We start from the raw sequence: 15,925 nt of genomic DNA, 5'->3' as shown, positions 1-15,925 counted from the left end.
TATTTAATTTGATCTAGCTTCGTTCCAGCTTTTGATTCCATGTTACTAATTAATAAGCCCTTCATGACCATACCACTACTGTATTTTTTAAACTCGATTAACAAACGCAAATCTTGCATCCACATACTGAAATCTTGCAAGAGGATGATCAACTTAATTAATTAGACACATGTAGATCTTACGTTGAAGTCAATAGCCTAGAAGCAAACAAACATTTAAAGGCCCCAATTGTTGACTATAAGCATTTCGTTATCTTGGGTGATCCATGCAATCTGAATGAGATTCAAGCAATCGGATTTATTTATTATATATTGAAACATGTAAAAAGAAAAGTCACATCTTATAGAGAACATTTTAAAGAAACCTTACCAACCATCACCAGCACAGTAACAATAAGATACGAAATAGACATCTTTTGTCATTATGACTCAAAAGATTTAGATTAACACACTTGGATTTGGGGATGCAAAGTCAAGCAGTTCTGTGCTCTGCTCGAACAGTAACATCTCCTCTTGAGGCAGTGTTACCCATGCTTCAACTCCTTGTCCGTCCTTAGAGTCGATTAACACGGTCACATTGTCTAGAATTGGAGAAACATTTCCAGTGACCCAAACCGGAAGTCCCCACCCAAAGCAAGCCTTATAAAGAGGAATCTTGCACCAGCTGCTGACAACGTGCATGTCATAAAGCTCGTAGCTAAACTTGGTATCCGCCATTGCACCAAGCAATTTCAAACTTATTGTCAAACCTGATGACCCTTCCTCATGTTGAATAAAATGGGATAACTCCTCGTTTCTTTTTTGTAGTTCCTTAACAATTTCTACACTCTCCATGCCTTTTCCATTCAAGGTCAGGGTGGAGTACAAGGGGTTACCCATTAGGTTTTCCGACAAAAGGGTGGGTATCTTGGACCGCAAGTTATTCGCTTGGTACAGAACTTTCTCACGAACTGTGTCTGTCGATGCAGCCACAACACATTTCCATATAAGTGAAGTCAAACTCTGGACCCTCGTAGGTCGAGGCACGGCATCACTAGCGACTTTGTTCCTGAGTTCTTCGATCTTAGATGCTACAAAAACAAATCTCTTCGTGACACTTGTTCTCTTACCTTGCTGATCCTCCCCTGGAATTTTAATGGCCTCATTTGCTGGTGGGTAAAGCTTTGTGGAATCAAAGTCAGGATTGGCCGCCGAGTCGCTCTCTCCTCGAGCTGTGGCAGCCCAAGATTGGATGAAAGTCGAAAGAGAGGCTGCATCGGCGAGCTTATGGGCGATGCAGATTCCAATGGCCATGCCACCACACTTGAAGTAGGTTGCTTGTACAAGAAGCAATGGCCATGTAGGAATGGGCTCGGCATCTACAGGAAGCAACTGTTGGAGGGATTTGGTATCTGGGGATCTCAGAAAGTCAGAGAGAGGGCAGTCAACGCGTGCGTCCACAAAGACAGCTCCTTCGTCGGTACTGTCGATGGTGACTCCATTGACTCTTCCAGCAAAAGGGTGGAATTTTGTCAAGGTCTTGGATAGGGAAGTTTTGAGAGTTTGGGAAGTTTGTTCTTGAGAGATCAAATCATCTTTGGTGTAGAAAAGAAATGCAACGGCGTAAACCGGAGGCATTAGGAGATCCATAATAGAGAGTTGAAGAGTTCGGAGATCATTTGGAGTTGGAGTTGATGGCTTTATGATCTCTCTACCAATGGTTTCAACCGTCACTGTATCCATCGGATATTTTATCTTTCTCTTCTCTTCTTTTCTTTTCTTTTCTTTTCTTTTCTTTTGCTTGTTTTCCTCTTTGGACGAAGAGAACTGTGTTTCTTATAGAACATCTGTTAACTGTATTAGGAGGCCCCACTTGATTAAATTTTGGTGAAAAATATATACACTGAAAAAACAAAGTATATATACACTTAAACCAGAAAAGTCTAGGACTCACGAACTGCATTTTCTCGAAAAGGTATAAATTTTGTATAGTACTGTTAAATGATAATTATTATTTGAAAACTCGACTCAAATACTAATAAAGTTTTATACAATATTTGTTTATATATTTACAAGGTATTTTTAGATTTTGTATACGTATAAAGTTAGTTTTTGCTTGCTTTTATAAGATTACACACATATTTGTGGGTGAGTATTGATCAAGACTAGCATACATGAATGTGCTTGTGTTTCCTGATTGCCATGGTTTGATTGTTATCGTTCATTATTGTTTGTGTACTTAGTTGCTTTCTGTATATAGTTGGTAGATGGAAAGATCGCATCACTAAGTATTTATGACAATATTTACTCATCTCTATTGTGTATATGGGAGGAAAAAATGTGACTGTGTGACCATTACAAGAAAGAAAAGATGATCATTACAAGAAAGAAAAGATGATCTAGGGTGTAGTCTGGTATTGTTGGTTTGTTTATTATTATTCTGATTGTTTTGGTTTATTTCTAGTTTTACATAATGGTTTAATTGCTGGTTTGTTTGATGAAATTGTTGATTAATTATTTATGATAGTTTAGATTTTAATTGTGGGAATAAATTAGTAATAATAAGGTTATTAGTTAATTAATTAAAAACTGAGTGTGGTCATTTAAGTACCTAATATTTAACTAATCAAAAAGCAACTATAATTATTTTTGTTTCTAATTTTTAATTTATAATATTTAATAAATTATATATCAAATGTATTTTTCTAATAACAATGTAGAAACAATATCAAAAATCAAATTTTATACTCTTTGTTTCCCACTTTATAAGTTTTTTTAGCTAAACTAAAAGCACAAAATTTAAGAAACTATAAATGTATTCTTATTTTTACATAATATAATATGTCTAACATTGATTTTTTAAAACCAATTGAATAATTGCAGAATCTGAATGGTCATAATATACTAAATAAACATGAAATGACCGCACCCATATTCTCAATCCTCGCACAAGATCTACGGGAAACGATGTCACCGGAACCCCATAATTCCGACGAGACAACTGGCGTAGAAATCGCTCCTTACAAAAACTCCCACAAATACACTAAACCCACATCATCTAGTTACTGAGTCGCACAACCAACCACCCTTAGCGACCGAGTAACAAGAGAGGTGCGCTGGAATATTTGATTCTGTCCAGCCACGGACAACACCTCTACCTGGTGTCAAACGTCACCCATCGCACCACTTGTAAACCAACACACATGGTGTCGATCGACACTCTCCTAGTATCGGTCGACACCTACGTACACGGCATCACTTCCGCTGATCTCCCCTCATCCAAACCTAACTACAGCTGTCCTCCTAGGACCCAAATACAAAACAACATGGTGGTTTCGACCGACACCACCTTGGTGTCGCTTGACACCCCAACCTTACCACAAAACCGTCTATGCCAGACAACAATACAAACACTTAACTAAAACACAAACCAACCGTTAATCTCACAATCCCACGGTTGGGTACGAATCCTATAGCACCATGAAGCTCCCCATCAAATTTCTGCCAAATCGAACTCCGTTTCATCCTCCAAACGCTCCAAAGTAGCTATCTCGAACCAGTCCGTGCAGCCCATCTGCAACCTCCTTCAAGCTCCTTTTCGCTGCAAAACCCTAATCTTTCACAGCCATCTATTTCCTAATCGATTAAACGTCAAACGACACGACTTACCTGGATAACAACTATAAGAAAGCCTCCTTGACTCTCCTAATCCACCACCAAGTAATCACATCCCCACTCACATATAGATGATGGATCTTCTTTCTCTTTCTCCTAACCCTCCTCAAAGCTCCCGTTGCTCTTAGTATCAAACTCATAATCTCTCTTTCTCTTTCTCTTTCCCTTTTTGAAGCGACAAACCCCCTCCCCCTTCAGAAAATAGGCTGCTCGTGCCTTTAAAACGAGACTTAGGGTTTCCCAAGCTAAACCTAGCTAAAACGATCAATTTTTAAACAAAACGAACAACCACCAATTTAGTGGTGTCGATCGACACCCAACCAAAATTGGATTCTGGATGTTACAATAAATCATGTATATCTATTAAAGAATATAATAAAATGAAAGAAAAAAAAATCCTAAAAGATCTAATACTTATATCATAACTTTTAAAAAAACTTTTCACGTTAATCCACAAAGAAATATTTTACATTACTATTATTTAGTTAAAAAGTTAGGTGATCAATGATTTGGTTAAATTATTAAATATAGTTGACCATGTGACAGTTAACCTAAACTGAGTATTTTTTTTCAATTTTTAAAAACTTAATTTTAATATTATATCAAGGGGATGAAACATATTATTTTATTTTATATCCCTTATTATTAATTTAGAAGTACATTTGGTAAAATAATATTTTATTTATATGATTTACATACTTAAATTTTGCCATTCGAATAAACATCAAAACTTGAAGTTATTATTTGTAATATCCAAAAAAATATACTTAAAATAATTTTTTTAAAAATTAGTATTCATAAGTTGGTTAGAGTTTACATAAATATGATTATATAGTTTTGATGGTTGCTATAGTAAAATACACAAAACATTTTAGTTTGATATTAAATAAGTTAACCAGAGGTGTTACCTCAATTTTTACCGTTACCAAACACAAATTTAAAATTATAGAATCTAAATATTAATCAAATATTTATTAAAACAAAAACTACATATATTTTTCTTAATAAATATTAAAATAAAATGAAAATCTATTTATTATTATTTAGTCAACAAGATACGTCTAGTTCATATAATAATGAAGTTTACAGCTGGCCCTGTGGTTCAATAATTAAGGAACTAAAATATTGTACACGTGATATGATTGCTGTCAAATAATTTAAAAAAAAAAAAAAAAAAGATTAATGATACAAAATTTATAGGATGCGATTTAGGGAAGACTATTGAGGGCATCTCTACTAGCAGATACTAATTAAGAGAGTTTGCTGAAAAAAATAATATAATAATAAGAAAAAATGGAAAAAGAAAAGAATCCTTTTTTGGATTGTTTCCAGAAACGTTGCTCATACAGGTGTACTTTTTTAATGGATGCTATTAACGAAAAATAATAAATATATATATATATATAATTAAAATAATATATATTTTTTTTTAAGGAAACGTTTAGGAGCATAGGAAGATGTTGTTTTTTAATGGTCAGGTAGCCTTTTTAAAAGTGTCGTAAGAAAAACGAAGTTACGAAACATGTCATTATTATAAGAGAGAGAGTATAAGAATCAGCTATTTTTAGAGGGAATATGTTCTGCGCAAGCATAAGACTACCGAAGGGTAATGATAAACTTACTTGATTGTGGTGGATTTATGTGATATATCATATAATTACGCAAGAATGATATACTTCTTTGGGATAGTTATACTGTATATAGTGGTGGTAAAACAATCGGCTAAAATAGTTAATAAATTTTGGTAGAGTTTTTTCCAATAGAATTTTCGAAGGTATACTTTTTCTTAGTGGTAATAATAGAGTAATAAGAGGTGACAAAGAATTTTGGTAGACTTAAATGTAGTTACAATAGAGTAAAGGGGGCATGATAAATTTATATGTCAGAAACAGACTTATTTTTTAGAATAGAGTTATCAGTGTAGATGTGGCAGAGTTACAACAGTTTACTAGGCTAAACTTGTAAAAGAGTTTTGAAATCTTGGTAGTGTTATGAAAAAGGTGACATAGTTATCGTCTTATAGAATTCAAATCTAGGTTTAATTAGGCTAAACTTGTAAAAGCCCAATAAACCATATAATAAGGGTTAATTAGGTGACATAGTTATAGAATTCAAAACGAGACACATATGCTACGTTTCTTTTTGAGAGTGTAACCGAAACTTGTAAAAGCCCAATAAACCATATAAGCTAAAGCCCATAAATTTCGATAAAGCCCAAAAGATCTACAAACATAATTAGGGTTTACTTGTGAGTTTTATATATAAAGCTTCTGTATCACACAGCTTTCTTAAGGACAACATAACAGTTTTGACTTATCTCACTTTCTTCTCCGCCGTTTCTGTCTTCTCCATTTGTGATTTGTGATTCGTTTATGTTTTGTTTGGTTCTGATAATTTCGTTTTTGTTTTGACAAAGAGGCTATGTATGATTTTGCTTGCACAAGTACTGGGACATCCCCGTAAAAAAAAACAATTGGGGAATCTGTCTAATAATTTTCTGTGCATATATTAATATTAGGGATCCGCTTTGCAGCTTATGACTTGACCCGATTCAATTCGGGTTCTTTTTTCGTGTCTCTGTTGCCAGTAATCTCCTGAAATTTGCTTTTGTCTCTAAAGCCTTGTTACGTCTTTATTGTTTTTATAGCCCAAACTTTTTTATATTTTTTTTCTGTTTCATATGTTTAGATTCTATTGATTTAACTTCGAATCATAAAAATTAGTTTGATGATATTGACAAAAAACTTCACATAGAATCGTGGATTTTCTTATAACTTAAACTTTGCAAGGGCTTTTATTTTATCCTTGATAAACAGGTAATTAAGGAGCCAAAAAGTATCAATATCTAAAAAAATTGTATTAAACAGGTCATATTTAGCCTAGTAGTTTCTATTAGGCATGTTACAATCAATAATGACAATACCAGTTTTACAACATCAAGAAACTGTTCGGGGATTCATGAGGACATCATTATCCAAGAACAATTAAGTTTAAGCTTCCAAATTACATAAGACTCTCAAAACAAAACAGCTTCGTTGGAAAATAACTACAAAGGACTAAGCGATTTGCATCAGTTCGACTCGAGTCTGCTTCTTGACTGCCTCGTAACAAAAAAGACCTTCTCATGGGCTTTGTTACTTGAATCTTAAAACATGCTCCCAAAACGGTCCACCCATAAACTTACCATTATGTACTTGTATATTATATAGTTGCGGAACACAATATTATTTTTCTGGTTGGTGTCCTAACTTTCGACACATCAAACATGGAGTGACATCTAAACTAAGCGCATCGAGCGAAACAATGACCAAAATTTTGGCTTTTTAACTAATCTAATCTCTTAAACAATATTTTTTTTGTTTCCAAATTGGCAAATTCCAATAGATCATTGTTTGGTTTAAAGTGTCTAATATAGGTAATCTGAACTGATTCTATCTAAACAAAATAAGACACTTATCTATCCTCTGAAAATTAAAATAAAAATCTCTAGTTTGACCCAAATTGAGCAGTTAATTGCTAGATTAGCTCCTAAAATTTAAGGGTCAATTGGGTTAGTTTCATACCGAAAATACCCTTTTTTGCTTTGTTAGGAAAAAAAAGTCAATATTACCCTTGGTTAAAAATTCCTGCAATTTCGTTTTTTTTTTTTTATAAAAGTCTGCCATACAAGTAATGGCAGATTAATTTGTAAGTGGCAGATTTATTGTTGATGGCAGTTTTTCTTTGGCAGACTTATTTTAGATGGCAGATTAATTTGTAAAGTTTGACGGCAGATTTGTTTTTTATGGCAGATTTATTTGAAGTGTGTAACGACAGTTTTTTTGTGAACAACAGATTTTCTTAACGCGACAGACTTATTTATAAAGTTATGACAGATTTTCATTGTTTTAGTCAATTTTCTAAGAATTTTGTGGCAGATTTTTTATGATTGTTGTAACAGTTTTATTTTTCACTTAAAAAATCTGTCACATTGCGACAGATTTATAAACGTAAAATTAATTGCTAGTTTGACATATAGTGGTGACAGATTTTTTGTAAGTTATGACTGATTTTTGGATTGAAGGAAAAATCTGTTGTTTGATAACAGATTTTCGAAAGTCTTTTTAAAATTGCTATATTGACCCACATGCACAATATACGTTATGGCAGATTTTCTTATGTTATGACAGTTGTTTTTTCCTACTAAAAAAATCTGCTGCTTGATAACAGATTTATTATATATAAATACAATGATAACAGATTTGTTTTATGTTGATATAGTGACAGCAGATTTTTTTCAGGGGTAATGACAGATTTATTAGTGCCTTTTGTGACAGATTTTTTTTAAAGTTAAGCGACAGACTTTTGTAGCAGTTGCCATATATGGCGAGAATCTAGGGTTTACCTTATTTTTTCTCTTTTGTATCGTGCCTCCCCTCCCCCTATATCGACTGAAATTTTTTTTCTTTTTTGGGTTCATCTTATTTTTTCCATAAATTCCTTCTTCCTCCTCTCCAATATGGATATAATTATGCTTTCTTTCCTTTTGGGGTTCATAATCGACTTCTCTATTATTTTCCTTTGAAGGTGGTTTTTTTTCCATCCCTTCCTTCACGTTTTAGAGTGATTGTTACACAACCAAGAGAATATGAAGCATGTGATTCTCGTTTGTGGTAATTGGATCTTTGACAACAACAAATGGTTGTTTGTTATTGATAATGAAAGGGGTTCACGAATTCTACAATGTAACGATCAAAGCAGAGTTGATGATTGCATTGAAATGGTATATGAGGATTACAGGCTGGATAACAAGGTATTTGATGTTGTCTTGAGTTACAAGATCTCGAAGAGGTTATTGCAGGATTTACCCAGTGATACACCACCAGTTATTATCGATAATTCTCGTCACTTGCACACTTTTCTGGGACAATTGGAAAGGGTTACAGGTCGACTTTGTGTTGAAGTGAAGAAGAAAATACAGACTGATTTGAATCACAAAGGTAAGAAACGAGGAAGAGATGAAAATGATCAGGTTGGAGAAGAGTATCTTGATATGTCCATCGACACAAATGAAGAAGAGATCGATGAAGATGATAGTAGATTTGATTATTGTGATGATTCTGACGGAACAGATTCTGATGATGAGAATTTTACCATTTATGGAATTCCACCAGAATAAGAGGATCATAAATTGCCAATGAAGAACAGGAGTTCATCTTTTTATATTGAAGAAAATAAGGAACCTGTTGATGTCTCAAAGGTAGACTTGTCTTCTGTGAATTTGGCTGTTGGGCAAATGTATGATACAAAGGAACACCTAGAAACACGGTTGAAGATACTAACCTTGGTACAAAGGTTTGATTATTTTGTTTACAAATCGAGACCAACACTATTGATTGTCAAGTGTTGGGTTAAAGGATGCAAGTGGAGGGTAAGAGCTGCAACAATAAATCACTTTCCATAGTTTGAGGTCCGTGTGTTTATTTCAGCACATACATGTTCAGTAACAGAGTGTTCTATGCGTGCCCGACAAGCAGATCATCATATTCTAGGAGAGTTGTACAAAGATTTTGTTGGTGGAGTTGGTCCCAAGGTACTGCCAATGCATGTTGCTGAAGCGTTGAATAAACGTTTTCATATCAAGGTCAAATTATTCCTTCCAGTTCTATTTACCATTATACTGTTTATTTATTTTCACAACAATTTAAAATAATATTGTTTTTGATAGATGGATTATTGGAAGGCATATCGAACGCTAAGGCATGCTCGCGAGTTGGTCAGGGGTAGTCCAGAGAGTGGTTATGAGCAGCTGCCTACATATTTGTATATGATAAAAAGGGCAAATCCTGGAACATTTACACAGCTTGAAGTTGATGACGCTCAAAGATTTAAGTACTGTTTTCTAGCATTTGGTGCAAACATACAGGGATTTCCATTCTTGAGGAAAGTGGTTGTTGTGGATGGTACTTTTTTACAAGGAAAATACTTAGGGACACTTCTGACAGCAACAGCTCAAGATGCTAATTTTCAGATTTTTCCAATTGCTTTCGCCGTGGTTGATATAGAGAATGATGAATCATGGGAATGGTTTTTCAAGCAACTCAGCTGTGTGATACCAGATGATGAAAGCCTTTCCATTATTTCTGATAGGCATCAATCCATTGGGAAAGCTATTAAAAAGGTCTATCCGAAGTCTAGTAGGGGAATATGTACATACCATATGTACAAAAATATTTTGGTCCGGTTTAAAGGTCGAGCAGAATTTGCTTTGGTTAAAAAGGCGGTGAATGCTTGTAGACTTATCGACTTTCAAACCACATTTGATCAGATAGAAGCCATGAATCCAACACTACATGAGTACCTCGTAAGGGCTGATGTGCGTATGTGGACTCGTGTACATTTCCCAGGTGATAGGTACAACTTTCTTACAAGCAACATTGCAGAATCAATGAATAATGTCATGTCACATGCTAGGAGTTATCCTATTGTACAACTATTGGAAGAAATAAGGTCCATGATGACTAGGTGGTTTTCAGATAGGAGGAGTGATGCATTGAAGATGACCACAGTTTTGTCACGTGGTGTAGAGAAAATTCTCCAGGTTTATTCTTTTATCCTTTCTTAGCAAATGTTGATGTTGGTTATTTATGTTTCAAATATAATGTGGCATCGTATTTTATATTTTATAGGGTCGTGTGGATTATGCTAAGTTACTTACTGTCCAAGATATCGACGAACACCAAGTACAAGTAACAAGTGGAACATCTCTGCATGTTGTCAATTTGAGAGATAAAAAGTGTACGTGTCGCAGGTTTGACTTTGAGAAGCTCCCTTGTGCACACGAAATTGCGGCCGGTGAATACAGAAACATCTCTCGCATATCAATGAGTCATCCTTATTATCGAAAAAATTATGTGTACACTTCCTACGCGAATGCCATCATGCCAAGGGAGTTTGATAAATCTGTTCCAGGACATGTTATAACGAAGGTATGTTCAGCACCGATCCCTAAACAACAACCAGATAGGCCAAAAAATTCAAGAATTAAATTCGCATTGGAGATTGCAATGGAAAAGAAGAAACCAAGAAAACTATACACATGCGGTAATTGCAACCAAGTAAGACACAACCGTAAGACATGTACTCTATAAATTCCTAGTTATTTCATCCAAGTTATTTTATATTCTCTTGTTCTTTTTAAATTGTAAGACATGTATTGATATAGAACTCTTTTTCTTTTAAATATTGTCATTACAATGTAGTTCGTTCATATTATGATTACAAGTGTACGACAAGTAATCCTAAAAACATTAGATAATTATTCTGAAAATTTAATCATTATGCACGTTTAAATTTAAAATTATATAATCATTATGTATACTCGTGGTATATGATAAACTTGCATAATGTAGTAAGTTCATATTATATTCACGTGTGTCCACTAATCCTAAAAGCAATAGTATATGATAAACTTGCATAATGTAGTGTGTCCACTAATGTAGTGAGTTTATATTATATTCACAGTTCATATTATATTCATGTTACTAACAAAGACATGCAAAGACATATTTGGTAAAAAAGACAAGAACGTAGTTTATTACATGCGAAGACAAGAACGTAGTTTATCACATGCAAAGACAAGAACGTTAATAACAAAAAAGAAACAATGACACACAATAGTCTACAAGGACTCATCAACGAGGGAAGGGATTTTAATATCTTTAGCTCTAGGATATGAATCAAACATATTAGGTGGTATGGCTAGTTCTCCGACTTCATCATATAACTCCGCTGCAAGCTTAATCCGAAGAGACAACATGTTCTCATCGCAAAGTCCATCAAATGCTTTCCCAAGAGCTAAACATTCAATATATTTTAGAGCGTACATACCACAATCACCCGGATTTTCATTTCGAGGGACATTCTTCTTCACCCTTCTCAATTCCAACATACGTTTACTCTTCTTACGGATCGTCTCAGGAATCATGTCACTTAACATCGCTGGGATCATTCGCCTTAAAAACAAACATTCAAGAGCCATTTGATCATCACTCACCATGTTTGGGATGCTATCATAGATGTGAATCTTATTACCCGGCAAGTCAATATCCAAAGCCACCCAATGGTTTTCATTGACAAAGAGACAAGCGTATAAGTTATCCACATCAATCCACCACTTCTTGTGCGTAGCTGACTCCTCAGGAAATTCACCATAAACGTGTTTCACATAGGAATCCCTAAACACGAAATTCTTAGGCCCCATATCAAACTGTTTGTAGTCATTCCGCAATGTTGTGATCAGATCTTGATCTAAGAAGGCAATGCGTTGTTTGGGACAAGTCTCACGCATATATCTTCTCCGGAACATAGCCATTGCACAACCCATGTGCTACATTCAAAAAAAAATAATAACTAAAATAAGGAACATAACAATAGTCATTAAATCAGTTGTACAAAAATAAGAAAAAATTTACTTACATGGTCTGTCAACCATCCATAGTCATTGCTTGGCCAATGTTTCCTTGGAGTCATAATTTTCCCATAGAATCTCACAGCTGCGTTGCTGGTGCTAAGTGGTTCCTCCCTGTGAATGAAAAAATGAGTTAGTACATATATAGATAATGATAGTAACTTTTATAAACAATTCAGAGTTGTTGAAGTATACTTATCAAGGCTGAGAAAATCCATAAGTCTCTGATGTTTCTCATCATCTGCAGGCTTAAGATGATCACATAACACAGTATCACCCTCTGTAATGATCCGCTTGACTATTGAGTTACCAAGGTAAGGATACTTCTGCGATTCAGCCAATTGTGGGATGCGTCTTGGCTGCTTTGAAGGTCCAGGTTCATCAAACTTTGTTAAAGCATCTCCAAGGCTTTTTAGTGTCACCTCAAGTTTTTAACTAGCCAACTGATCCTCCTGGTTCGACCAAGTCTCTTCAGAACTGGAAGCTATTTTCAATTTAGCCTTCTGAACTTGGGTAGTAATATCTTCAACATCGTCATAGCTAAAACCATGTATCTTCTTTTTCTTGGAAGTGTTCTTCTTCTCAACCTTAACAGATTCCTTCTTCTCAACCTTAACAGATTCCTTCATCTCAAAGAGTGGAAGATTCTCTGATATCTCATCTTCTTCCTTCTTCTTATTATTTTTGACAGTGTACACCTTCCTCACCACCCTTTGAACTGGAAATTCATCATGTGATGTCTGCTTCATCTCAACCATCCATGACTGCAACCAAACAGAAACATGATAAGTGAAAAAAAAATCAGAACGTGATAAGTATATGATAGACATGATAAGTTTTAAAACGTGAAAAAATCAGAACGTGAATAACTCTTTTTTATTCTAAAATCAGAAACATGATAAGTTTAAAAAAAATCAGAACGTGATAAGTGAAAAAAAAATCAGAACATGATAAGTTTTAAAAGCATCAGAAAGTGAAAAAAAAACTGAACATGATAAGAGAAAATGTAACTTACTGGTGCTTTACTTGTTCCCTCATCATCTTCAATGGTGTGCGAAGTGGCATCATTTGGTACATCAGCGTCTTTTGGCTCTTTTCTTTCTTTCTCCACTGCTTTAATTCTCTCACTCATCTTCTCTTCTAACACATTCATTTTTTTCTCAACAAATGTTTCAAATTTGCTCTCCAAAGCATCTATTCGACTGTTGATGGTTTTGCCCATGTCAGAAATAGTCTCATTCATTTTCTCAATCGCCTTCCAAATATCAAAAGAAATTGACTTCTCATCCTTGGCATCCTGCAATAACATCTTCGTTAATATCATAATAGAGAAGACAAAAAATGGTAATCATGTTAACTGAAGAATAACGAAACCATACCTCCATGTTTGTTAAATTTTCTCCTTCTTCATATTTGGGATCACTATCTGTCAATCTCTTTTCCTTAGGATTGTACCCTCTGTCGTCATTCTCCTTAGCAGCTTCAACTCTTCTTTTCTTCTTTTTTGAACTTATACCAACTGTTTTGACACAACTCCAAGCATCTAGAGAGAAACGGTTATGAATGAGATCTTTAAGTAGCTCGTCTAGGTGTGGATCCGTATGCTCATCTGCGTCCAACCATAGAGGATACATGTTTTCCTCTGAAACATGAACCATATGCCTAACACGAACCTGTGAAAAATATAAATTTAAATTCATACAAATTATAACAACATGTGAAAAGTATGTTTTTTTCAAATATAGTAACAAACTAGCACCACTACTAACCTGTCCGTGCAACTCCTTCTCTTTTTTGATGAAGTTTGTGAAGTTGATACGTTTTCGAGATGATCGCCAATCAAGAAGTGGAACACCAGTCGTCTCTGTCCTTCTAAACCCATAACTTTCTCCTATACCAGCAACACTCTCATATAGCCAAATCAACATAGCATGAACACACCCATGTATGGTGTATGAATCTCTATCATAGTCTACAATCTTAACAGAATTCACTAGACTACTAAAAGCCACCCGACCCCATGGATGTTTTTCAAAAGCAACTGGATCTAAAACTCTCTTAGCGGTCGCCAATGGGATTCTAGATGTATGATGAATTCCATGTACGCATACTGACAATAGACATAACCTACCAACCATCATCCTCTTATCAACATGCCATGTTTTTCTAAAATCCATCACCTTTAGCAACTCACTCCACATAGGACCATCAAGGGTTGTTGGTATTTTCATTTCTTTCCAGAAATCATGGTGTTCAACATCAAAGTTGTCTAAAGGGTCAAATGCATCACAATTTAAGCTTGTTATCTCCGCAAACTCATTTAAAGAAAATCTAATTGGCCTATCACCGATCAAAGACCAAACCTCATGAATGTTGTTGATTCTTAGCTGATGTGTTAGTAGAAAATGAACTCTCTCCCACACATCCACCCCTAATCCTTCTCTCAAAATTCCAATTTTCGACACAAAACAGTTGTGGTTCATGCTCCTATGTTGGAGAGGCGATTTCCCTTCTTCATACAGTAGAGGAGGATATTTGATGCTATTGCTTGAAGATGTCATTCCTAAATAATATATCAAATCTCTCATTAATACAAGTCAAAGAGAATCCGATAAACAATTATATCAAAAAACAACAAATCGACACAGAAAAATATATAAAATCAAGACCAAATTCTTCAATAACTAAAGACCCAAAATATATAAAAATGAAGCTCATGACCATCAATTGAGACTTGTGGACAACAGTTGGAATTGAAACTAGTGACACAATATAATCATTTCTCTATTACTTAAAAATGTTAGATATCTAATGATCTCAAAAGAGAACTACTTACGTAACAATTCATGGCCATTTGGTTACTATATATTCTAGAATTCTGACACACACTACCAACACTCAGATATAGTATAACTAAAACCAAACAAGAGTCACCAAGAAAAGAAGAAAAAAGGTTTGTTCAGACTATTAGCTTCAGTATAAACATCAAGAACCAATGTAAAAAACAAACATTCAACTCTCGAAAGCAATAATCTTAATCTGCAAATTATAAACATTGCCATAGTTGATCGAATCCTGTAAATTTACTAACAGAAAAACAAAAATCCCATCCGTGAAGAAGGATAAAAGATATACCTGCTTTTAGTTTCCACAATTATCTGCAAATGGTTGATTTAATCTTCTGTTAACTCCAATGCCACTTGTCTATCAAATCCTCCTTAGGACTCTAAAATCATACAAACATCATACAATTCAATGGAAATCAAAGAACTTGCATAATGTAGACAGGGATAATTGGAGAAAAAAATCATATCATAAAGCCTAACCGGAATTATGAAGCTATTGAGGATCAAGACCCAAAACAAGAAGCCTAATCCTTCCCACCGAATCTGTCACAAGAGCAAGACCCAAAACAAAAATAAGGTTAATCTACAATTGCAATTAACAATTCTGTTCATTCTTATAATAATCCAATTAAAAACTCACCGCCGGAGAAAATCACCAACCACCGAAGACACTAAATTCTTATTTCGCCGCCGGAATTCTTTAACCCAACTACGCTGGCGTCTGTAACTGGATGGAGCAGTGAACACCGGTGATTACAAATCACCAACCACCGAAGCCGCTAAGTTCTTATCTCGCCGTCGGAATTCTTTAACTCAACTATGCCGGCGTCTGTATTTGGATGGAGCAGTGAACACCGTGATTACAGCTCTTAATCGCCGGTGGAAGATGACGGCAGATCGGGGTTTTTTTGGGGACTGTAAAACCTCTTCTTCGTTCTTCGCCGACGGACGACACAAAGTTTTCTAGTGTTTAAAAA

At 34.8% G+C, this 15,925-nt stretch overlaps 4 protein-coding genes across 4 annotated transcripts; 2 read left to right on the top strand and 2 right to left on the bottom strand.

Moving 5' to 3' along the window:
- Positions 1 to 277: 277 nt before the first annotated feature.
- LOC104790545 (BAHD acyltransferase BIA1) lies at positions 278 to 1,798 on the bottom strand. The gene has a single exon (XM_010516320.3). The coding sequence runs from the start codon at positions 1,719 to 1,721 to the stop codon at positions 438 to 440; it is 1,284 nt and encodes a 427-aa protein (XP_010514622.2). The 5' UTR covers positions 1,722 to 1,798; the 3' UTR covers positions 278 to 437.
- A 7,562-nt stretch (positions 1,799 to 9,360) lies between these two features.
- Positions 9,361 to 9,989, top strand: LOC147942335 (protein FAR1-RELATED SEQUENCE 6-like). The gene is made up of 2 exons (XM_087456021.1): positions 9,361 to 9,841; positions 9,961 to 9,989. The coding sequence occupies exons 1-2, from the start codon at positions 9,361 to 9,363 to the stop codon at positions 9,987 to 9,989; spliced, it is 510 nt and encodes a 169-aa protein (XP_087312147.1).
- A 91-nt stretch (positions 9,990 to 10,080) lies between these two features.
- On the top strand, positions 10,081 to 10,783 carry LOC104698760 (uncharacterized). The gene is made up of 2 exons (XM_010414157.2): positions 10,081 to 10,233; positions 10,322 to 10,783. The coding sequence occupies exons 1-2, from the start codon at positions 10,081 to 10,083 to the stop codon at positions 10,781 to 10,783; spliced, it is 615 nt and encodes a 204-aa protein (XP_010412459.2).
- Positions 10,784 to 11,121: 338 nt separating this feature from the next.
- Positions 11,122 to 15,911, bottom strand: LOC104743287 (uncharacterized). The gene is made up of 9 exons (XM_087456307.1): positions 15,589 to 15,911; positions 15,429 to 15,491; positions 15,238 to 15,328; positions 13,872 to 14,665; positions 13,482 to 13,775; positions 13,118 to 13,399; positions 12,298 to 12,866; positions 12,111 to 12,216; positions 11,122 to 12,021 (listed from the first exon to the last, which is right to left on the bottom strand). The coding sequence occupies exons 4-7, from the start codon at positions 14,661 to 14,663 to the stop codon at positions 12,534 to 12,536; spliced, it is 1,701 nt and encodes a 566-aa protein (XP_087312433.1). The 5' UTR covers positions 14,664 to 14,665; positions 15,238 to 15,328; positions 15,429 to 15,491; positions 15,589 to 15,911; the 3' UTR covers positions 11,122 to 12,021; positions 12,111 to 12,216; positions 12,298 to 12,533.
- Positions 15,912 to 15,925: the final 14 nt, after the last annotated feature.

The sequence above is a fragment of the Camelina sativa genome, chromosome 6 (assembly GCF_030686135.1).
Source record: "Camelina sativa cultivar CO46 ecotype springtype chromosome 6, ASM3068613v1".
Lineage (NCBI taxonomy): Eukaryota > Viridiplantae > Streptophyta > Magnoliopsida > Brassicales > Brassicaceae > Camelina > Camelina sativa.
This window is presented reverse-complemented; position numbering and strand designations above follow the sequence as displayed.